Source organism: Colias eurytheme, chromosome 9 (genome assembly GCF_061535395.1).
Source record: "Colias eurytheme isolate Ceu_HAF_F1 chromosome 9, ilColEury1 Martin Lab GWU primary, whole genome shotgun sequence".
Classification (NCBI taxonomy): domain Eukaryota; kingdom Metazoa; phylum Arthropoda; class Insecta; order Lepidoptera; family Pieridae; genus Colias; species Colias eurytheme.
Window position 1 is genome coordinate 10,913,216 of NC_142988.1, and position 24,931 is coordinate 10,938,146.

General features: G+C 32.1%; 1 protein-coding gene across 3 annotated transcripts in view; it reads left to right on the top strand.

Moving 5' to 3' along the window:
- Nucleotides 1–24,699, top strand: part of LOC149906114 (E3 ubiquitin-protein ligase HECW1-like) — an 89,560-nt gene extending 64,861 nt beyond the window's left edge. For all 3 annotated transcript variants that reach the window (XM_090105989.1, XM_090105991.1, XM_090105992.1), the window contains 6 exons: nt 16,269–16,469; nt 16,970–17,236; nt 20,363–20,528; nt 20,931–21,143; nt 22,155–22,321; nt 23,455–24,699. In XM_090105989.1, the coding sequence (XP_089962115.1) occupies nt 16,269–16,469; nt 16,970–17,236; nt 20,363–20,528; nt 20,931–21,143; nt 22,155–22,321; nt 23,455–23,713 (1,273 nt within the window). In that variant the 3' untranslated portion in view covers nt 23,714–24,699. The remainder of the gene's footprint in view (nt 1–16,268; nt 16,470–16,969; nt 17,237–20,362; nt 20,529–20,930; nt 21,144–22,154; nt 22,322–23,454) is intronic.
- The last annotated feature ends 232 nt before the right edge of the window (nt 24,700–24,931 follow it).

Consider the following 24,931-nt stretch of genomic DNA (forward strand, 5'->3'; position numbering starts at 1 on the left):
TGGGATGATTTGGGTTTTTCAATCAGCATCCGCAAATGATGGGTTTCAACCGCAATTTGTTCGGAGTATATAATTTAGTTACTTTGGTCACGTCAAGTAATGTAATGATTAGATATATACATATGAAAGTATTATAATTAGTACGAATGGAATGAAATGGAAAAGTTTGATGGAAAACTTATTTCATACGCAGAACATACAAGAATATGTTAACTCAGTACTTAAAACTTTCAATCAAGGAACTAACAGTTAAAGTACACATTATTATATTGTTTATATTTATAAACAAGCAATCATCCGATATTTTAATCATTCGGAATAAAGCAAATAGAAAATATCTTATTACGAGCGCGGTATATTTGAATAGATAAGTCGGAAACATATTCAAAGATTTATTTTAAAATAGCCGACGGCACAGGCCACAGGAGATTAGGATAACAGTTTTTTAATTTACCCTTTCGGTATTTTGTCCATCAACTTTAATGTCCTAGCTCATTTTAGAAAGCAAAGAAAGGTAGCGCAGGTAACTTGAAATTGGAAACAAGTGTATTTTAACGAAACCCTTATAAAAGCTTCGGTTGGCTCCAAATATTATTATTGTGGTGATATTTTTCTTTATTTTGAGAGCTTTTTTATTCATGGCAAGTAAAAAGTAAATAACCATTTTTTTATTATAATATTAACTAAAGAGTAGATATTAGTAATACATTTTAATCATCCTCTTTTAAATATATTAGTAATGATGATAAGAAATACCTGTTTGATAACTGAAACAATGTATAGAAGATTTGTTCCAACGAATAAGCTGGTTTCTTATCAACATTTAACGGAAGTCGCCAAAATTCTAAATACTTTCAAGACAGTTGCTGATAATGTCAGACTTCTGGTGACATAATGCATATATTTTTTTTTTTTTTTTTAATATTTACTCAAACCTATTAATGAAGGAGATTCCAGTCTTCTGCAGTATATTGATTTAAACACAAATAAACGAAGACAGACATTGAAAGATGCTCTCTAGGGACGCATTTAATTCGTTGAAAATTCCTTGCTCATCCTAAACAGCTAACTAAGTTGTGATTTACAATCGATTAATTGATTGATGAATTGAAAGAATCGTAAAACTATCGAGTCTATTCGTGCTCTATAGTCATTTGTTTCGGTGTTAAACTCGTAAATAGTAATGGTTCTTGTAATCGTTTTATATGGGAACGCAGTGGGGACGATAAATGGTGGTTTATTTTGAGATTTAGGACACTGGTTAACTGGGGATTAGTGGGTATATTTCTAACTAACTAGTAAGAGTGTTTAAGATTACAATATGTATTAAGGGTTTAACTGTAGATAATAATTGTAATATAAGTTTGATGGTTGGGAACTATGTGCTTTGATATCTCTCTAAGATCTAAGCTCTAAGATATAATAAAAATTGCAATGAATATCGATCGCAAATAATTTGCTAGAGTTTAGGTAAAGTTTAGGTAAACTGTCCGAAGTAATTGAAAGTGTTGTAGGTAATAAATTTATAATGCTTGAATCTATAATTTATATAAAAGATATCCATAGAATTCCCAGCGTACGTTGCGTGCATGTAGTATATTAGAACTAGTGTTATTAAGCACAGATTTAAATCAATTTATGCTCTATTCTCTATGGGATAAAGGTTTAATCGGGTTTCATTTTATTTGTCAGTTTGTTCCGGTAATCGGTTTTAAGACAAACATCGTGTTACGGATTAAACTATGTGTGGAGAATTGTCGTTTTTAATCATTACTCTGGATATAATCGATCTTTTATCCAATGGTATTACTATAGAGCTTTTCAGGCTAGACTTTGAAGTAGAAATTTGCTTGCCTAGTTCCTAAACCTTTTGGCTGTTTTCAATTATGTTGACTATTATTATAGTGATTATTTTGTACAAAAGGAAACAGTTTGTCATTCCGAAGATAAAAATATCTAAGAATTATTATTTATTCCTTTTCAGATAATTTAAAGAGGTACCATTGTTTACGCTTATGATGATTTGCCTTACAAGAGGTTCTTCAAAAATAAGTACAATTAGTAGACATAAGTGTCTAGACTAAATGTAACCAATTTAAGAAGCATTATTTTTGTAAACATTTTCAAGTTTTTAAATAGTTTTGTATGGTTTAATTCTATTTAGAAGAAACATCTATTAGTGTTGACAGGCGTAGTTAAAATCTTTAAACATACCGTTTGTTGTCTTTATTTTGTGGTCTTACTTATTCGAGGAAGTAATACTATTATGATGTTTATTTCTATACATACTCATTTAAGTAAAACCTAAATTCATATCTAAACTGCAAATTGTTTTGTAAATGTTTAAAAACGGTATAAATTTTTTAGTTGGGCTAAAAATTAACGTTACATTAGCAGTAATATTTTGATCTTTGGACTTCAATTCGGAGAATCCAAGCATAACTCAAAAAAGTAAAACATTCTTGCGACGCGACAGTAAAAGTAATTATCCCACAATTAAAATGTGTAATGAGAGCGGACCGGAATGATGTCCTGTGATGTGGACCCCGAGTTGTGTGTCCAAGGAAAACTGCTCGCGATCGACGATCTGTGTGACGTCACAATGTTGTATTGTGGCATCTAATCGAGTGGAAGATGCATTTTGAAAACAATATAATAATGCATCTTCTCATGTCACTTTGTATGAAAAATACAAACTGGGTCTCCTAAATTAAAATGTATGCAATTGTAATATATTAATCCATGCTACTTTACGACATTTTCTCTTTTGAATTTTAATTTTATAAAATTAAGGATCCCAAAATTCATCATACAGTATAAAATGCAATATATTTTATTGACTGAATTTAGAACTGAACTTATAGAAACCTGAATTGATCAATTTAGAAGCTTCTTCCACATTTCCTCTGGCTCCTGAGACACAGTATTAAAATAGTTCGGGAGCCGAAGGATTCATTATTTTGACCTGTGTAATTATGTCAATAAAGATTTATTTAGAGAGTGAATAAAAAGTACAGTTAAAAGACCAATAATGTTGAAGCAATATGAAATAGACATACATATATGTAAAATGAAATTTCTCACACCATATATGTTTCGTATTTGAGTAAAAGCACACCTATTTGAACATACCGTTATTAGCAATCATCGCAACATACAATATACTATTGTACCTTATATGTAAAACGCAAAATCGTTTACATATAAGATTATCGGCTTATCAGTAAGTAATAAAAGACAACTACTTCGTTACTATGTTTAATTGTTGAGGAAGGAGTGTCGCAATCGGTCATTGTCTTTGCCTTTAAATATAGGTATTGGTGATAACATTTGTTTGCCATGTTTATAGCTTTTGTAGTAAGTGTATATTGTAAAGAAATATTTGGTATCATTGTCATCGATACATTGGTATAAGACCTATGAAAGTAACTTTTCTAATACAAAAGTTAGCTTTATTCGCTAAGATATAATGAAACAATTCCCTCGGTACATAGAATAGGTATCTATTTATCATTTAAGTTTGCTCTAAAAAGTTCATTTAGTGTGTAACAAGCCGTAGACCCCGTCCATCTATCAAAAGAACTTTGCTTAAAACTTGTCAATTTCTAGATGTAACTATTGACTCTATGTCATTTAACTAAATATTTCAAAAATAAATACTCAATAATAATATTCATCCAAGTCTATAAACGGTTAGACACTGACCTTTCCGCGCCGTTTCGAATCTACCCTCTATTTTTGCATTAGCTATAAATACTTGATAATTTCATTAATTCGTATCGAATGGGGTTAAGGTAATTTAATCATATTCTTTTAACGTATTACGAATATAAAATATAGATTACAATGCCGGCATCCTAATGTGTTATAATGATAGAGGCCGGTCGCAAATTAATTAAGGGTGACCGGATAATTTATATTTAAACCTTAATCAACCTTTATCCACACTCTACTCATTTCGCTCGTAAATCAACGGTTTATTTTTAGTTTCAAAGGTTTTATGAAATTGTTGCAAAAAAATCGTTATTTGATTAGATGCTTTGAGATATTGTATCTTTGTATTTGTTAAAGTAAATTGAATTTTATATCAATCAATTATTATTTGTAAGAAGTTTCAATAAACCATAAACTCATGGTTATAATTAACAGGAAGCAGGATATGGAATCAATGGAAAATTCGTTAAAATAAATTATTGTTCTAGAATTCAATCAATGAAATACAATTTGGAAACAAGAAACCGGCGTTGTACGTTCAGGTAAACAATGTCAGAGCCAAGGTTTGAACAAATTATCATTATAATGCAAATGCAATGAGAATTAGTGTGCCCGAATTGACCACGTCACGCCAGTGTGTAACACCCAGTTGTAACATGCGATTTTATAACTTAAAAGTAAAGAGATAAAGCTCAAAAAGCTTCAAATAATTACACTGTATAAGTTTTTCAGCAACACTCGCTCAACTGTATTATTTATTGCCCATTTTTATTATCATCGCGTGGGTTTTTTTTATTTATAAAGTTGTACATGTGTTGTCACCTATGTTATAAAGTTTTTGTGACATCTATAGTTCGTAAAGCACAGATACTCAATAATGTAGAGTTGATGCAATAAACTCTACTTACTGCGCCAAATGTGTAAATAGAGTATTTAGAGAATTTTAAAATAACATGTCTTATAAATTATAATCCATTATTAATTCTCTGTATTAACTACGACAAAAGTTCGATTGATATTATTCTACTAAATACATCGAGACTAAATACAGCAGTTCACCACAGCTAAGACCAAAAGTAGAGGGATATTTTTAAATCTCAAAGAGCTCTTACCGCTCGTTACCATAACGATTACAATCAATATACGTATTTTAGTATTTTGTTCTTTATACATTGAATTTACATACGTGGCAGGAAGTCATACAATGTGGGACGCCATGGCGATGGGACCACTCAAGCGAGACCCCCACTTTATATGCAAACTGCTTAATTGTAGATTTAAAACTACAATGAAACATTTAATTAAAGAAGACTTACAGATATCAACTGGTTTCTTTTACGTTTTAAATTGTTTAAATGCTTGTACTGTCGAGTATGAATTTACTTTTATAAATTTAATTCATGTCCAAAAAATTTAACATTCGTACAAAATTTTACTTTTGTAAAATATTAGCCACGTTTAATCTGATAAATTCATTAAATTTGGAATATAAAATCCTCTAATTATTTAACTAAATTTTAAGTATTATTCGTTTTAAAATAACAAAAAAGACTCAGAAACATCTCAAAAATACTCTGAGAAGATTAAAATGCATAATTAGCAGCGATTATCCAAATTAGACCTTCTGTTCAGTTTCAAATGAGTTACGTAAGAAGGAACTATACATAATATAATATGGCTAATTACTGTAATTCTGAGATATTTGTATTACCTTGCTCTGTTTATTTCGATAATACATACTAATTATGCGTTTTATATTATGTTTACATACGTCATCATTATCAAGCTTATATTATTATTATGATGACTATTACTATATTATTATGACGTCGGTAAACATAATGCGTAAGTAGTAAGTACCTACTAAAATATTTTTGGTAAAAATACGTGATAAAAATTAGATAGCCAAGTTAGTTTTAACTTACACTTACACTTACCTCAAAGTTTTGCCTACACGTAATTTATAGGGTAGTTATTTCCCTTACGTTGTTGACATGTTAACGAAACTTTATTGCTGTTTTAACTATTCTTTTTAATGTTATTCTCAAGTGGGTAAACAGAAAAAGTTAAATGTTTCAAAATCACGTTAACAAGATCTCATAAATGCTCTTAAAGTCTTTTGGGAGCAAATACCTGACGAAAATGTAACCCATTTGATTCAAAGTGTCCCAGATAGGCTCAGAGAGTACATACGGAGCAGAGGGGGTCCCACACGCTACTAATTACAATATAAACCAGATTTTTTTTTGTTAATAAATGCTTTATTGAAACTTTTGTCAAGTGTCTTATTTGTGCAATTTTAATACTGTTAATTTTGTATAATTTTCATAAAATCGCTTATTTTTGCTTAAGTTTACGTTAAACACTTTGTTCGTTTATACCCTTTCATATAATAAGAAAAAAGCGAAGAGTTTTTACAACACAGCAAAATATCAGGGTGGGCCCTATTTTGTTTTGAGCAGTGTATTAATCTTTAATAGAGTTAGAGGTTCACGACGACTTAGTTAAGTTTTACACAAAGCGGACGAAGCCGCGGTCTGAGAGCTAGTTTCCAATAATGTAAATGAGCAAATGTTTCAAAAATACGTATCAATAACACCTTTATATATTTTCTAAGAACATTCAATGAGTGAAGAATGAACTATATTCTCTAGTTCGACGGTAAAGCAAACACGGGCGCGGATTCGATACGTTCAAATGTTTTGTGTTATTGTAGATTGAAGCCACTTACATAATTTGTGTGAAGTGTAATATTTCAGATCTCAAGGCTCGCTCTTTGTGAGTGCTAGTCTTTTGTTTTCGTCAGCACCACCAGAGGAAGTAATTTGTAACAATATTAAGCACGTATTCGGGTCGATTTTGGCTGAGGTCGAGCCAATGTCGCCTCTTACATAATTTAATACCTTTTATTTTAATAATAACAATTGGATACCTACGTGTCAATATTTTGTTGTCAATTTCGGCTCGTCCCTTGTTTGCTTTGTACTGCTGTTTCAATATTTTACGCTAATATTGATGGAAGGAAGAATTTTAATTTTATTCTCTCTATTTCGAATGTTTTGCACAGTTGTCATAGCTACTACTTTATATTAACATTTAAATAAATAAAAGTTAAATAATAAGGCAGTTACACAAAATTAACGTCTAACGAAGCACGAATAAATGGTCTATGTTTAGATGTCTTCATAAATATGGCTTTCTCAATTTTTCCCGAGGTCTAAATTTTAATATCGGTGTATAATGATAACAGAACGACGCCGTAAGCGTGGCTTTATTAGTATTATTACAGATTATTATCTTCCCTAATCACGGGAGGAATCTAGCTCAGGGATCTGTGATTATCATTTTTCAACATTATATTGTATTAGGTGAATAACATGCTATCAACAGTTCAGTAAAGAATAACCTTAAAAAGTTTATTTCACTAGAGCTTAAAACATTTTAGCCGTTCAAGTATTATTTTTATATAGGAAATCATTATCACCTATAATAAATTCCCCTTAATTAAATAAGGAAAGGGTGTATTTTTGCAAGCTGTTCAACTGAGGGTAAATGCAGGTGTTTTTACTCTTTATTTATTCATTTCCGGGTCTTACAATTATTATCTTTAGCGTGGTTGAGTAACATTTGGCAAATACGTTTATCAGTTAATAAATTTCCATGCCCCAAAAAAGTATTTTGCACTTGCGTTATAAATATGCTAATAATTGCGTAATTTATATTATAATAAAGGGTAATTAAGTAGATATAATCTCAGACAGAAAAACATCTTGGTAGTATTAAAATAAGTTAAAAATAAAATTATAATCATTCTACATATTTTATGATGGACACTTTAAAACTCAATCCGATAGAATCTCACAGTAATAGAAACGATACCCTAATAATTAAATTAAAGTTTGATAAGATACATCAGTAAAAGAATCAAGATGTCAAGACATCGGGATGAAACGTTATTTCCAACCGTCATGGTCGTAGACCCTGCTTTCAAAGCGAACACCTGTTGCCCAACACGGTTTTACAAAATTAGACCTTAAAAGGATAGAATAAGGTTATAATTTGATTGTTTGTGGGTTTGTTTGAGGAGGCATACGCGCCGGAGGCTCCATAGCGCGTGCGCCCTTAGGGGAATGCCTCCTATAGTCATTAGGTTTTGGAAATTGGTGCCATCTCAATGATATATGATCGGGATATGCCGGATGCCTGTATAATGACCACGATGTACGCCCGGTTTAATTCTTCTTTCACGTTTCTAAGATCAATTTTGAATTTGGAATTGTGTAATACTCGGAGCAATTAACAAGCCTGGAGAAGTAACAATTAATTGAACAATAAAGCACTAGTTTGGCCTTTTTGGCTTATGGCAAAATGTCATGCGAAAAAAGAGGATAGATATATGTCAGTTCGACAGTTTGAAATGACATGTGCTCATTTCAATTTGTTTTAGTGACCAGTCTGGTCACTAACGCATGGTGATTTTAATTATTGTTTTTAAAGTGAAAAACGTGTTTTCTAGTTTCTTAAGTTATTTTCTGAAAAGATAATTTACTAAAGATTACATGGCTTGTGTTGTTCACGGCTGCAAAAGCCGTAGTACTGGGAAATCGGATGAAGATTGGAATTTGTCTTTTCACAGGTTAGTGTTTTGATCAATTTTTTTGTTAATTGTATTATAAATAAGTAAATTTACGTTATTTTCATAATCATCTATGTTTTATCTAACCGTAATCATTGAAATGAAATTATAATCAGCTTAGTTTTTAGAAAAAATGCAAAATATAACTTCCATAGTGTTGTGCAATTATCGATACTTGAGTAGGTACGAAGTACTTCATTGATAATGACTGCTTTAGGTTAGGAGAAAAAAAAAGGTATTTAAGTATGGATTTTATTGTTATTTGCAGGTTTCTGGTTTGAGAAAAATTAAAAGATGTTTGGGTTAAAGCTATAGCAAAGGAAAAATTGGAAGCCTTCAAAACATTCTCGGCCTTGTTCAAATCATTTCGAATCAGACGGGAAGAAAATTTTAAATAATAAATATTGTAATTTGTTAATTAAGTATCGAAATAAAATGTTGTAAAAAAAATTTTTAAATTTTATTTGTTTTATTTGAAGCAATTTATTTTAAATTTTTACCAATTTTTTCCTGTGGGAATGAGTTATTTTCCCGCGGTAAATTGTAGCCTATATGTTATTCTGATGTTTAATCTATAATATGTATAATTATTGTAAAGTTCCATAAAAACTCATTCAGTAGTTTTTTCGTGAAAGAATATCAAATGTCCATTCTTATATATTTTTGCTTTTATAATATTAGTAGGATACGATTATTGATTTGTAAAAAGATCAAACAGGTGGAAGTCAGATTCGCGCACGAAGGGTTCCGTATAATTCTATGAATGAATCTATGAAAACAGGAAAAAATACGTATCTTTTTACGAAACCATAAAAAACAACCTAAACCGAAATACCTAATAATATTTTTTTATAAAATTACCACTACCATACAATGCAAGGCAGTCAATACGCATCGTAAATGAATAATTCCAAATTAAACGAATCTTAAAATTTGGAATTACCTATCCATAATTCAAAATTAAAAGGATCTTAAATTATCTTCAAGCAATTTTATAACTTGATTTTTTTATTTATCGATATTTTAGTATTCGATAAAGTGGCAAGCACTACCTTTTTAGAACAAAAAGTGGCTACATGTGGATTTGAATGCCAAGCCGATAACAGTGTGTTGTCTCTTTCTATCGCATTAATTAGAGTATTGAATAAAAGAGAGCCACTATATAAGAAACGTTCAATTAATTGTTACTTCTCCAGGCTTGTTAATTGCTCCGAGGTGTAATATAAGGTACCATAGAGTAAATATATGGTTCTTATTTTTTTAGCATGGATGCAAAGACATTAAGTAAATGTTGACATTACGAATAAAATAATTTTAAATAATGCATGAGTAGACGAAACTAATAAAAACAAACTAGAGTACTCTCTTTTAACTATGTTGTTGATAATATATTAAAAAAAAAACATTTACAGTTATAAACTAGGTAACCATTCTTTAATTATATTACTACGTACGTCGCTATTATTATTCATAGCATATGCAAACTATTATCAAACCAAAACAGATCTAATAAAGCCATCTGAATTAAAAGAAGCATGTTAATTATTTCGCGACAATCATTTGAATACCATATTGGTTTCAAGGCCGGCCTATAAAAGGGTCAAATTATATTCGAATCATTGTTATTGGTTAGTGCATGGGCCGAAATTTTGTTTGGTCTGCTGTTTCGCGACCATTCTTAATGTGTTTATGACGATATAGCTAATTAAGAGCACTGGGTAAGTGTGTATAAGTTTTATAGGCCCAGTGATAAAAATAGCATTCTGTACAGCACTTTACAGAACATTTCTTTGAAGACTAGCTTCGGCCCCCGGATTTGCTCGCGTGGTCCTTATAAGTGGTCTATGCAAGTTCAGAGTTCAGCCTATTATTTTTAAAGACACTTTATAACATATTGCAATTATAATTACATTTTGTAAATATAATTTTCGAAGACGACGACTTTCGTAGATAAAACGTAACTCTAGACGCGATAATATATGAATCCCAATTTTTATGCTATTTAACAGTTTATAAAAGATGCTTCAAGACCCAAAGTTAGAGTTAATTTTTATTTGATCATGTACAGTAATATAGTATAATTACTATATAAATTACATCAATGGCGTGTTTGAACTAATTTACAATATTTAAACCGTCAGTATTGAATCTTGTCTTGTCTCTACAGATCATTATCATTTAAAATACAGGATATTTTACTTCAATAGTTACAATGATTGCGCAGACCAACATCCTGGGTGATTTTCTCATGGAATAATTCCGAAGTCTCGTTATTTCTACTGATTTTGTAATTACCTTTGTGAATAATATTAGTTAATATATTGTATGAATATTTCTGTAATATTCGACCTTATCTGTTATTCAAATTAAAATGTTTATTTATTTGTACATAAAAGTGTCAAATCTCAATTAGAGTTTGACATTAAGGGCTTGGTCTAGTAGTGCAAACAAATGCATCCTGTCATCCTATATGTAAATAATACAAATGTACTAAGGGAAAGTTGCTCCACTTAATTTTTAAAAATTAAATCATTCGTATGCATAATTTAATATTCGTAATAAGTACCAAAAATGACAATTTGAAACAATTTTCGTGAAAATTACACCGGGTGATTTTTTTTTATCAGTACACAAAATTTGCGAATACTTTCTATTGATATCTTCAACTTCATGTTTATATAACTGATCAACTTTTACAAAGAAATTTGGACGAAATATAAAAAAAATAAGCTTTCCATACAAAATGCATAACTCTATACATTTTTTTCGACCTAAGTTTCTTAGTGATAGTTGTTCAGTTTAACTAATAAAACGGATAAACAAATTTTGTATATAATAAAAAAAATGTAATGTTTGTGTTAAAAAATTATAAAATAGAAAAATACGCAAATGAAAACAAAAGATATTTATTTCTGACTAGCTTCCGCCCGCGACTCCGTCCGCGCGGTATCGGTCTTCGCGTCTTCTACAGATTTATTATATTATGTATAATATATAGATTTATATTGATAAACCTAATAAATCTTTTGCTAGCATTCTGATGCTTTATCTGTTGCACTGGATTTATCTCTTTTTTCTTTCAATCGCTTGAATGATATAGGATGGGTCCTTGATGGGCATCGAATGCTGAAGTCTCGAATCAATCAATTCTGACAGTAGGCAATTTATGTAAAATCTTGATAATGGTCCATCATTTTATTTTGCCTAAACGTTACATAATTTTTTATATATTCTATTTTTAACGAATGATTCACTCCAGTCCAAACAGCAAATAAGCAGCAACGTTTAGTTGCAGAAGCAGAAGTCTGCTTATTTGTATTTCAAAATTGTTATTTTTTGCATTGTATTTCAAATCTTAATTTTTTTTATTTTTAACCGCATCTTCCGCATTCATGTCTTTTGCCGGAATTAGACATTTAACTTCTACTAGTCCCATTTTTCCTTTTTGATATGGGAGTGTATAAAGTAAATTTTTTAGATATTTCTCGTTATACTTTTAAAAAGTTATTATTGTCATTTTGCTCATTAGGTAAATTTATTTCGATATCAGTTTTAAGTTTTTTGATACCTGCAATAATAACGTCATAATCGCCTGCACATACTTAACGATTACACCCTGTATACAATCCACCATCCACATTCATAATGTTTTCCTGTCCTCCTCTCCTTTACGCTGTTCACCGATACATTTTAAATGAGTAAATCTGCTACCACTGCAGGATGTTTCATTGTGATCAGCAAATTTTCACCACTGTTGTCGATTATTTGTTTTTCATTTTTAATCAGCAATTGGGAATCATCAGTTTTGTTTTTTGCAGATTGGTGATGTACCCTAACAATACGTCGAAAAGGGAAAGCATCAACGAATTATCGTTTTCGTCCTCTTTTTTTATTCTTCGCGTCTCTGTTACTTGTGTTTGTTTAGTTCTCAACACCCACTGAATTTTCTATGTTATTGTGATCTTCCATTACATCTGAGTTTTGATGATGTGATGATAATCCATTCGTTTTAATATTGGTACTTAGAGTTGGTGGACTAAACTGGAAATGGCGGACTAAATTTGTCAGCGCGTCTGTAAGATCAGAATATAAAACCAACATCCTGTATTTAAGTTACAAAATTAATAATCAAACAACATGCCGCTACGTTGAAAATGACTAGAAGAAAAAATTAAAACACCTCGGCATATAATTTTGGAGTAAACAAATCATTTTCCCCGTATGGGGATTTCCCCGGATGAACTTGGGAAGTTCAAGTTCTCAATACAAGTTTATATTATACATATTTCGTATTTCTCAAACGAAAAATAAACATTTTTGGAACTTCAAAAAAAAATATGATAAGAAAATTTATGAGCTTACATATATTTCTTTAAAATTAAAGTTTTAAAGAAATATACATCCCTTTACTGACACCCCGTAAAATAAAGAAATTGTTGCCAATCACCTTTGCAATCTATTTGGTTTCATTAACTTTATGTTCGAAGATAATTTTTTTTCTAGTAGTTACACGCGTATTTTTTTCGTTTATTTTCCATATAGAAATCAAATGTTTAAAAATACGAATATTTGCACAAAACTAAGATAAAAATAATCAATTAACAAAAATATTAAATTTAATGAAGTATAGCAACTTTCACTTCGGTATGAAGGAAAATCGAGCGTAGAGCACACGTCAGAACGCTCCGGCCCAAGGAGCGCGACTAAAGAAATTCGCTAGGATATATTTTTTAATATTTAAAGAATTATCAAAATTCAAAAAAAAATTTTTAAAGGATTAATACTCATTGGTCTTCAACCAACTCGAATAAATTAATGGAAAAAATAACTTTTAGCAGTATTTATCAATAGATTTTGTAAGGCAAAAAATGGGAAATTTAATGAATTTATAACGTTCTAATTAAGAAAATCATAAGTTTTTCGGCAATTGTATTCAGCAGTTTTTAATAACGACTATATAAGGATAATAATGCGCTGATCAGATTGTGTAAATTGTAATCGGTTGCAACGTAGTGAGTGCACAAACTTAGCTCGAAATGTCTTTGGGGGAAAGAGACTTATCTTGAAGGCCTGATTAAGGTAACATAAAGTAACTTTATAAATATGAAAAAATTCACGCGCATTGCGTATATAACACTAATTGATAAACAAGAAAAAAAAATTCAGTTTATCATTTCATTAGCCGGGAAAAAATTGTCAAATAACTTGTTGAAAACGCAATTTTGCTAGACTGCAGCCTTAAGTATAAACTTAAGTTTTATTTTTAATTCACGGTTATATAATATGTTTAATAAGTAAGTAACAATAACAAGGTTTTTGCAAAATTTCGACATGGTAGTTTTGGATTAGGTAGTCCTTGCATAGCGGATATCCCGCCAGTTTGAAAAATGTTTTTTTTGTATTACTTTTATAATAGATTTGCATAGATAAGCAACAAATTGTAATACGTAATTTTTGTTTTTTTTTTTGTATGACCTACAAATATGTTATGCCATATATCATACCTTGAGGGCTTCCTTTAATTAGCCTTAAGTATTTTTAATTGCATACCTTGTAGTTTATTTATTTTTTAAGTGATTTATTAATATTAATATCTCTATCTCTCCTAACGAAAGCAACTGTCACTACACAATATTAATTTTAAAAATAATTTTGTTAAAAAAAACATTTTAAAATTAACGACCTTACTTAAATGCAATTTGTGCATTATTCATATTTTCTTGTACTATTAATCGTTGCAGGGCAGGCCTGTACTAAATCTCCATTCTAATCGATTATAGGTATAACTGGCCCAAAGCACTCACTTTGTCATTGTTTAAGCTCCCATTCCACTTCAGTAATATGCTTTATAAATAAACTAGCTTCTTATAACTAAATCCGCGTCTATTTCTCATTATTGCGATAGAGCTAATAATTCTCCATAGAAATTCTTATCCCATATTTATCCGCTGTTAGTTTTAACTTCGTTTTGTTAAAAGGTTATACATTCGGAGACTCCATCTAACTTTATTATGTGGGTGAAGTGTAAATTCGTAGCAAACATTTGCATTTATTATATGAATCCAAATTTCTTCCTCTTAAAACCGCATATGCCTTTCAAATGGAACAAAACTATTAAAGAATAGAACTATATTTCCTTGGATAGCAAACTTTATGGTAGCCCACCTTCCTCTTTTTGGATACAATCTTTACGGTACGTTGTACCTTACCGACAGCTCTAAGATAATTTTAAAGGAAATTGTCGGTATATAATTCATTCTATATATTTATAAATATACCATTATATAACAGAGATAAATATAAACGAGGCTTAGGAATAATCTAAAGGCTGTAAGGCTAATTTTACTTCGAAATATTTGTTACATGTTTCTGTTTTAAAGTAATTTATATCTATATATAACAGCGGTCAAGGATATGGGAAGTATTTAACAATTGCAATTTAATATACAATACTTACATTTCCAATTATGATATAAAATTATTTGTAACCACATGGTAATACAATTCGATACTTCTAAATCACCGTTTGACGTGATCGTACGCCACTAAATGCGTTTTAACAACTTCCTTATCCAAGACAGAAAAACGATTAAAAAGCGTAATAATATAGCCATAGAAATCTAAATAACAAGACACTAGAAGTCGTAAGCGTGCGTGACCTTGTCGCCACTCAGGTGATGTTCACATCACCAGTGCATTCGTCACTGTTCAGTTGCTCTGGAGACGTATGAGTGTATACATGGTGTGTTTCAGCAATTCCCATTGCGGAAATTCTTCCACAAGTTGTAATTATACTTATAAAGGAATAATATTTCATCGGAAAATATTTTTTTTTAGAAATAATGCCGTTTTTCCTTAAAATTATAGAATATTTACAAGTATTACGAGCGTCACCATAGTAATCGAAATAACAATGAATGACACAGTCGACCATTCTTATTATCACGTTTGTTCGTATTGGAGCAAAAAGTCTCATATACTTAGGGATGTTATTCTAAAATAAACCGTAAATTCGTGCGTTAGGATACATATTCAAAAGCTTAATTTAATAGTTAAGTTAGTTTTCACTAAAATCAAGCTGTCCAATAAAAGGCATAGTTTACTTGTGTGTACTGTTTAGCTTTCGGTTTGAATGTGTTGATTTTGGCGACAGCGGTTTTCATACGAATTATGACATTACAGCACTTCTATGTGTCTTGTTATTTAGATTTCTATGAATATAGCGCTCACATTCGCAATTAGCAACTGCGAAATTATAACGTAGTATCTCTCATTGTCTTAATGTTGCACGCTCTGGTTAACCACTTTCACACTTGGCGATCATCTTGGTTAAGGTTACGTTAAAACTTTATCAAGTGGCCACTTTTACTTTTATGTTAGGTTATGACTTTATGAGTACGTGAAATAATGGAGAATTAGAAGCTCTGTGTATTTGGTAACAAAGCATGATCACGTAATTAAGATTCATAATAGAGAAGGTGTTCTGAAAGCATAATATGAATTACTTTGAATTAGTTATTCTAAGTAGGTACCTAATGCTGACAAGCCAATGAATATATTTTGAGCGTTGAAATACATTTAGGAAAACAAAAGTCCGTACTAATCGTTGAAATAAAATGATAGATCATAATTGCTTTTCGTAAGTTCGAATTTACTGAAATAATTCGCAAATCCCTAGCGTCCCAGCATCCCTATGTATATGAAAAGTGCTCTACGTATAACTACGTAGTAGTTATACATATTTAAGACGAATAAATTTAGTACACAAAGTAATACACTAAATGTATTCTTGAAGGAAAAAGTCCTCCGTATTTTGCAGTCTCCTGAAAAACCGCTCTTACCACTAGCCGTCTTTTATAAATTTAGAACTGCTTTTTCTATCATAATATACGTTGTAACAACCACTTTCTACTTCCAGCCTGTTCGAGCAGGAGATCATGAGCTACGTGCCGGCGTCTGGGTGCGGGGCCAGCGCGGCTGCTTCACCCGCCGCGTCGCCCGCAGCCGCGCGCAGCACGCGGGCCCCCGCGCCGCAGCGGAGGGACTTCGAGGCGAAGCTCCGGGCCTTCTATAGGAAGCTAGAGAGCAAGGGATACGGACAGGGCCCGGGGAAGTTGAAGTGAGTATAAATTTATAACTGATCCTCCCAAAAGTAAAGCGCGACACACTGACACAAAATTTCGGGTCATTTGTAACAGGATGGCGGTTCTACAGGGGTCTTAGTACGCAATGACAAAAAGAAAAATGATGGTCAGAACGCTGATACCGGATACCTTAAGATACTGTAATATTTTATATTAGAGAATCTTAACATAAAATATTATGGTATCTTCACCGTGTGTGACGCGCTTAAAGAGCGATTGTTTTAGTTGTTTTTGAATTGATGTGTCTCTTTTAGTCTACACTATATATTTTTATAACATGTACCTAGTAACAGAGTAGTAGTATGTATAGTAATTTATTAATTTTAAAAATTCAGACATCCATCATTCTAAAGTTTCCCAAATTTTATAGGAGGTTTTATATCCTTCAAGAAATTAGAATATCAAACAAAATACCACAATCCATATCGTATAATCGCTAAAATCATAGAGCTAATGTATAACCAAAACATTTCAGGTTACACATACGCCGCGAGCACCTCCTCGAAGACGCGTTCCGTCGCATCATGTCCTGCAGCAAGAAAGAATTACAGAAGGGCAAGCTATGCGTAGTATGGGACGGCGAAGAAGGCCTGGACTATGGAGGCCCCAGCCGGGAATTCTTCTTCCTTCTATCGCGGGAACTGTTCAACCCGTACTATGGCCTGTTTGAATATTCCGCGAATGACACGTATACCGTGCATGTGTCGCCGATGTCAGCGTTCGTGGATAACCATCATGAATGGTGAGTTTTAGCGGGAAAGTTTTTTTTTTTTTTCGAAAATAGAAAACAATGTTTATGGTAATAAAATTGTCTTGTTAATCATTTATGTATTTCAAAATTAACAAGGGAAGTTACAAAGAAGGGAGATAAAATTAGGAGATTGTTTGCGATACGCGGTGTTGTACAATGCTTCGCGAAGATCTGTAATGTGAAGAAATTCTCTAGTAGGAAAAAGTTTGTTTTGAAAATATACGAACGTAGTTAGATTAATAAAAGATTAACAATACTTTGGCAAATAAATATTATTTTTTATTCTGTGTAGGAGTGGTTGCGTCGAATTGCTAAAATTATAATAAGTAATATTATTTTATTATCTCAGTCATAATAAAGAATAAATTTAATTTTCAGTGCTAAGCTTTAAGAAATATTAAAATAATTAGTTTATGATAAAAAATCAACGCAAAAACTATTATCGCAAGGAGCCCATTGTTTCGCTTTAATATTTCATACGAATAATATTAAATAATACTTTATTTTGTACTATCACAAACTCGGTATTCGTTTGAAGGTCGAAACTAGGTCAAATTGGCCAGATTATTTTATTTACAAATTTTCAATTACAAGAGAAACAAACAAGTCAATTTACTAATACGCTAAAAGTTATCTAAAGCAGTTACTAACGGTAATTACTGTAAGGACACAAGAACAATTGCTACAATTATACTCAATAATGAATAATAAATATATATTGTGTTTATTTGCAAATTAGCTTGCTATAGTCTATTCTTATACGGAAGGAATTAGCTCTTACACAATGCTTTATTTTTCCGTCGTTACTACCCATTTAAAGATGGTTAAAAGAAACATGATTACCTTCTGTATTATTAATTAATTAGATGTATATTTACAGATAATATATAAATTAATTATTTTCTCTTTAATAAATAAGTAGTTAATAACTAGTTTACTGTATTTTAATAACGAAGATTGCTAATTTGCTGTGTAAAGGTAAATCTTTTTAAAATAGAATAATACCGTCAGTCGTGAAAAAATATGGATTAGCACGTAAGCTGCTAATCCATAATATAATATATGTACCTACATTTAATCCAGATCCGATCGACGCGCAACGTTGCGTATAACAAATATCTATCCATACATTATAAGCTATTTATTTCAAAGCTTTCCCAGTGTTCCTTAAAATAATAACTCTTCATAATAAAAAAATCTTTATTACTACATATATAATATTGAATCGGTAATTAAAAGACTGCTTAACATTTATTTATGCTATACCTTAGAGTTGGTATACCATGACACATTTTTTCACTCATGGGAGGTCAATGTACCGTATAATCGACGCCTAATAAATTAATAATTGTCATTACTAATTCACATACTTCCGTTCATTGTACTTTTGTTACTGATCCGCTGCCAAACAAAGCCCTTGCGACAGACGGCTAAAATAATGAATCATTTAATGGTTTAATTGTGTTGAAAACTATGTACATATGTAACAGTGGTTCATTTTTACCTGAACTATAAACAATAATGAAAAGGAATGACTGGACGAATGTCACGAAACGATATTGTGAAAACATTCAATTATGTAATTTTATGTTCTTGTATATGCTATTTTTGGTAAATACTAAGACGTTGTTGTTGTGTAGGTGTGTACTTTATTCAGGTAAATATATGGGGATGTCTCTTAAAAAATACATTAAAAATAAGTAGTGGTTACCCTAATGATTGAAACGGTATTAATTTTGAAATAGATAAGATTTTGGACCCACTTTTTGTTATAAAAAATTGTAATAATGGGAATGTCTTTATATTTTTATTACAATGGTTATTTTGTCTCTGACCTACCTATTGTCTTTATGGCCCTTTTCGTAGAAATAACGGTACAATAGTTTTAAGTCGTCAGCGTCACTTAACTAATTGGGTGAATGTGAAAGTACTCTATTGTTTGATTTTATTTGGAAAGTGAACTATATTTGTTGATGGTTATTTTTCCCTATTATTACTATTATGTACTTTAACCTTTTGTTGATATACAAGTTACTAAGGGACTCTGTTTTCAAAAATCGATGTAATATTTATATTGTTCCACTTTTGTATTATGTAGTTTTAAACCACGTCACATTCAACGTTCTGTATTTTTATAATTCTATTAAATATTTAAAAAAATAGGTGCTCTACCATAGATTTTTTAAATCAAATCCAATCTACCGTGCAACAAGATTAATTTACCACCTCTGTTACCCAAAAAACGAGGACCGTAAACGTCTTTTCTCATTCAAACAAACAAACACAATGGTCATGTGACACCGGAACGTCGCGGACCTCGAAAGTCCCAAAATGCTCCGGTTACAAGTATCGTGTTACGATTACAAACGTACGGCGCACTTACGTGATCGTAGTTTTTGTTGTTATTCGATTATGTACTGTGTAATTGTATACGGTACTAGCTGTGCCCCGCGGTTTTACCCGCGTTGTCTTTGATATTAGCGTGACAGCCTATAAAATAGATGGTTATATACCCTATAGCCTTCCTCGATAAATGGGCTTTATAAAACTGAAAGAAAATCGGATTCGTAGTTCCTGAGATTAGCGCGTTCAACCAAACAATCAAATATAATATAATCACAATAGATGTGTGACTTGCAAAAACTATGCGGCAAAGTGAAGCGACTATGGGTACAGTGGAAAATGTAATTTATTATAATGTTTGCCTTATTATGTAATTTATAAGGCAAACAATTTTAAGTTATAATCAATAATATTGTATGATGATCTGTGTAGTTTAAAAGCGAGTTTTGTTAAATGTATATATATACATATTTCCTTGAGCTCATGTAGTTACGTTTAAGTTGTTTAGCAAGGGATCTTTTCAGTTACTTTCAATGGTCATTAACAAAGTGGATTTCAAATAAAAATGCGTTTTTTGGTAATATACACTTTTATTGAAACAAAAACAGTATAACATCGTAATACGAGTAACAAAGACGATAAAGGACACAATGTTACATTAGTCATAACTCATTCATGCATTTCCACCAAAAAGACCATTAGCTCATCGTCATCACAGTGCAGATAACAAATTTAACGAGCTGTCAAATTATGTCTTTTTTTTTCTTTTTTTAGGTTCCGATTCTCCGGTCGCGTTCTAGGGCTGGCTCTAGTGCACGGCTATCTATTGGAGGCGTGGTTCACACGAGCGCTGTACCGCGCGTTGCTGCGGTTGCCGCCCGCGTTGGAGGACGTTGATGCGTTGGACGCGCAGTTTGCTGCCTCGCTGCGATGGTTGCAGGTATGTAGTAAACCTTTTGAACTTGCGCTTATAAAATTGTATATATAAAAAATTTGAATTAAAAGAGCCGACATTTTAAGCAGACATATTAATATTTTTTTGTTGTTTTTAATGAATGAATGAAAATTTTGACCTTAGAAGGCTCGCTTATGTTATATAATATTTTCTACCTATCGAAAAAGAATAACCAAAACAGATAAAATAACAAATAAATAAAAGATACAAGACATCTTAGCTGGGCTTGTTTTTTAACAAAGCAACAAATAACACGTAACGTACACGCCAGTGGTGCGTTGCGTTACGCAGCGCTAATTTTCTTTGAGTTTCACAATCAGTTATGCAGGCGTCCCTATATTCTACAGTACTATTGTATATGACAAAGACGTGTGTCTCGGTACACAGGCGGCGCGCTGCGTGTCGTCGCTGGAGCTGACGTTCGCGGTGTCGGAGCGCGGCGCGGACGGGCGCGTGGCGGAGCGCGAGCTGAAGCCGGGCGGGCGCGACGTGCCCGTCACCGAGCGCAACAAGAAGGAGTACCTCGAGCGGCTCGTGCGCTGGCGCGTGCAGCGCGGCGTCGCGCCGCAGACCGAGTGGCTCGTGCGCGGCTTCCACGAGGTGAGACACGTGACACGGTACACGACACATAGCATAGCATACAATGTTGCACGACGCAGTGCCGGTGTAAGGGCCACTGACACCCCGGGCGAAAATATTGTGGCGCCCACTTCAGGTGTTCTGAAGGTTTGCACCAGGAGATCCAAGATACTCCAACTACAGACCTTGGAGCCCCCAGAATTTGTCGCCCTGGGCCATCACCCCCTCTCGCCCCCTCTAACGCCGGCACTGACACGACGCCCCTTCTTGTTACACCATGTGATACGACACATCAGCTTGACAACGTATCTTTCCACGCACATTTCACGTTTCAATTTACAACACGCCACATTATGTTGCAAAATATCACATCATAGGGTTGGCATCACGTGAATTCACGTCACATCACCGAGCATTAGTTAGTTAACAAACTGCAAGTGACTAGGTACATATTATAACTACGAGTCACATCACATCACGGCCCAACAAATCACATCATTAATATAATATGTATCAGTAAACCAAAACTCACAGGTAACAAATTTGAAAACCTAACGCAACCTAAAAACATGCCATATACAAAATCGCATGTTACAGCTGTTAAAAAAATAAAATATCAAATTGTTTCTATTGTTTTATTAAGTTTCCCTAATCCTTTCCTTCTTTGCCCTTTCGACAATTTCACCGACAATATTTTATTAACTTACCATTTATTTATTTTATCGGCATTTATTTCGGTTCTTAACATTCGGTTCCTATTCATATAAATTAAACTTGTATAATAAGATTAGTTTTTCATATTTATGCCCTATTTCTGTATTATAAAAAAACTCAAATTTCAACATCTTATTCATCCACTCTTTCATTTGCTTTATTTTATACATACTAGATGAAGTTAAATAACCAAGAATACACATAGCATACACTTAACTTTGTTTCACACTAGATGGCGTTGAAACTAATAACTGAAAGGCAAATTAACGTTCATTTTTTTATTACTCAAAAAATAACATTTATTTTATTTATTTCCAGGTGGTAGACCCGCGTCTTGTAGCAGCGTTCGACGCTCGCGAACTCGAGCTGGTGATAGCCGGAGCGCCAGAACTGGACGTGGCGGACTGGCGCAGTAACACGGAGTACAGGGGCGGGTACCATGACGCTCATCCTGTGATAGTGTGGTTCTGGCAGGCTATTGATAGGTAATTTTATACATATATAGGTACTTATGGGTCTAGGTACTTATTTTTTAGTTTGAACTCGATGTAGCGGGCTGGCGCAACAGAATTTGAGAGAGAAACAGTCGAGAGAGAATTGACTGTGCATCGAAGAGGACCTCACATTTATTTTCACCATCTTTAAGCGGACGTGCATAATTTTTCAATATAATCAATATAATTATATAGATTATAATTGAGTTGGCATAAGGCATTTATAAGGTGATTCTTGGTTTTCTCAAGTAAAAAGGTAGGAAGAAAATGTGCACTCATGATCTGGCATCTGATTAGACACAGAAGTAGACAATAATTCATATTCAAAAACGAATTAAGAAAAATCGTTATTTTGTGATGTTTTCTTCTATTTCTTTAAAATACTGGAGTCATACCAATAAATTTCAATACAAGCTTAACATGTTATAAACGTTCCAAGTTTTATAGGCAACGAATTAAAATGCGTGAATGAAACTGGTTCGTTAAATGTATGCTAATAAAATTAGACTTGTCGTGCAAGGTCAGTTATACGAATGGCCGGAAATATTAATAGGCAACGAAATCGAAACCAATTTTACAATGTTTCTATTATGTTAAACTTTTAACAATTCATTCCTTACTAGCATAATATCATTTTTTTATTTTTTTATAGGTATATAAGTTACCTTATAAATGCCTTATGCCAACTCAATCCTATTAAATTTCGTGTGGACAATTTTATAAATAGAATTGTACCCAACCATGGAAATTTTTCAAACCCAAAGATATTCTTTCCGCAATACTTTGTGACACTAATCACCAAGGACTAAGGTTCATATGGTCAGTTACTTTGAGCCAAATGTGGTTAACAACCGAGATAAGATATTGGCATAGACCCACACGATAACATTATCGTAAACCAACATTAAATTGTTCCTATTCCCAAAAAAATATATAGAATACGATAAGCTTCCTTTTTTTAAATTCTTGGAAATTTATTATTGTTTTATTAAGTTATTTTTTTATTAGTTTTTGATGATTAGGTAATTAAAATTATCTCACAACCTATTGAGTATTGGCATCATTTATGTAGGTAATAACCAAGCCTTCCCCTTTTAAATAAAGACTAATTTTTGTTATTTCAGATTTACAAATGAACAACGTCTGCGACTTGTACAATTTGTGACCGGAACTTCGTCGATACCTTACGAAGGATTCTCAGCATTGCGGGGTTCGACGGGTCCGCGGCGCTTCTGCATCGAGCGGTGGGGCAGAGTCGAGTCGCTGCCCAGAGCTCACACCTGCTTCAACAGACTAGACTTACCACCGTATCCAACACCGCAGCTGCTTCATGAAAAATTACTACTAGCCGTAGAGGAAACAAATACTTTTGGCATTGAATAAACAAAGTTATGTTGTAGGTACTTTTGCTGAGTATTTCAAAGATAAACCTATACTTAGTTTAAAAATAAAAACTAAGGTCGATTGAAAAATTATTTCTCAACTCATTGTCCTGTGTAAATAACAATAAATTGATAGTATGGCCGAGACAAACAGTGATAGTGTTGATGAATTTGCTATATATTGCAGTATGTAATGTAGGTGTGCGAGGCATTTATCAGTACGAACGGCCACTTATCTGTCAAGGATTGTACTTTAATGCTTTTATTTGTAAGTTAACTGTATTGTGGCTGTGAAACAGGCCCCTGAGCCATGTTTAGTTATTACGCTTTATGTCACTAATTTATAATTTTTTTAACCTTTTGATGGCCAATTAAATGTAATTTATATCAGCATTAATAAACATTACTTGCACCAAAATAATATGTACTTTAATTATTATTAAGTTATGTTTATACTGAAAATAAGGGATTGAAAAAGTATTGGCTAAAACAGAGATGCTATTGAATCTATATCCTTATACCTTTCATCATTACTTCCTAGTCAGCTCATTAAAAATATTGCTTATAATAAATTGGCAACAAAAATTGTATTATTTCTCCCCATAGTTAGTCTATTTATATATAGGTAATGTAATTAATTGATGTGAAAATGTGGATGTTGTGATGTTTGCTAATATTGATGTTCCTTGGTTATTTATAGAGAATGTATAGATATTCATAAAATGCTCAAGATTGCGCATATAGCATAGCACTATGTTAACCATCAATAGACATTTCTGAGCATCTTATTCCATTGTAAATACATTATTTATTGCGCTTATGTATATTACACTCAAGTGTAAGTTTGTGTTTATGTCTGTAAGTAAATAGTTCTATTGTGTTGAATATTTAACTACCTTTGAGTATTGTTTTATTGTGTAAAAATTCTAAGTAATTTGTTTTTGTGTGAAAGTGATCAAATGTGTCAATATACTATATTAATTACAATATCTGTTTTATTTACTTCCTTTATGATGTGTTAACTGAATGTTAACAATATTACTAGCTGTGCCCTGAGGTTTTACCTGCATTGCTCTGCTCTTGATGCGCTTAGCAAGATGATATATAGCCTTTCTCAATAAATAGGATATCCAACATCGAAGAATTTTTCAAATCAGACCAGTAGTTCCTGAGATTAGCGCGTTCAAACAAACAAACTCTTCAGCTTTATACTATTAGT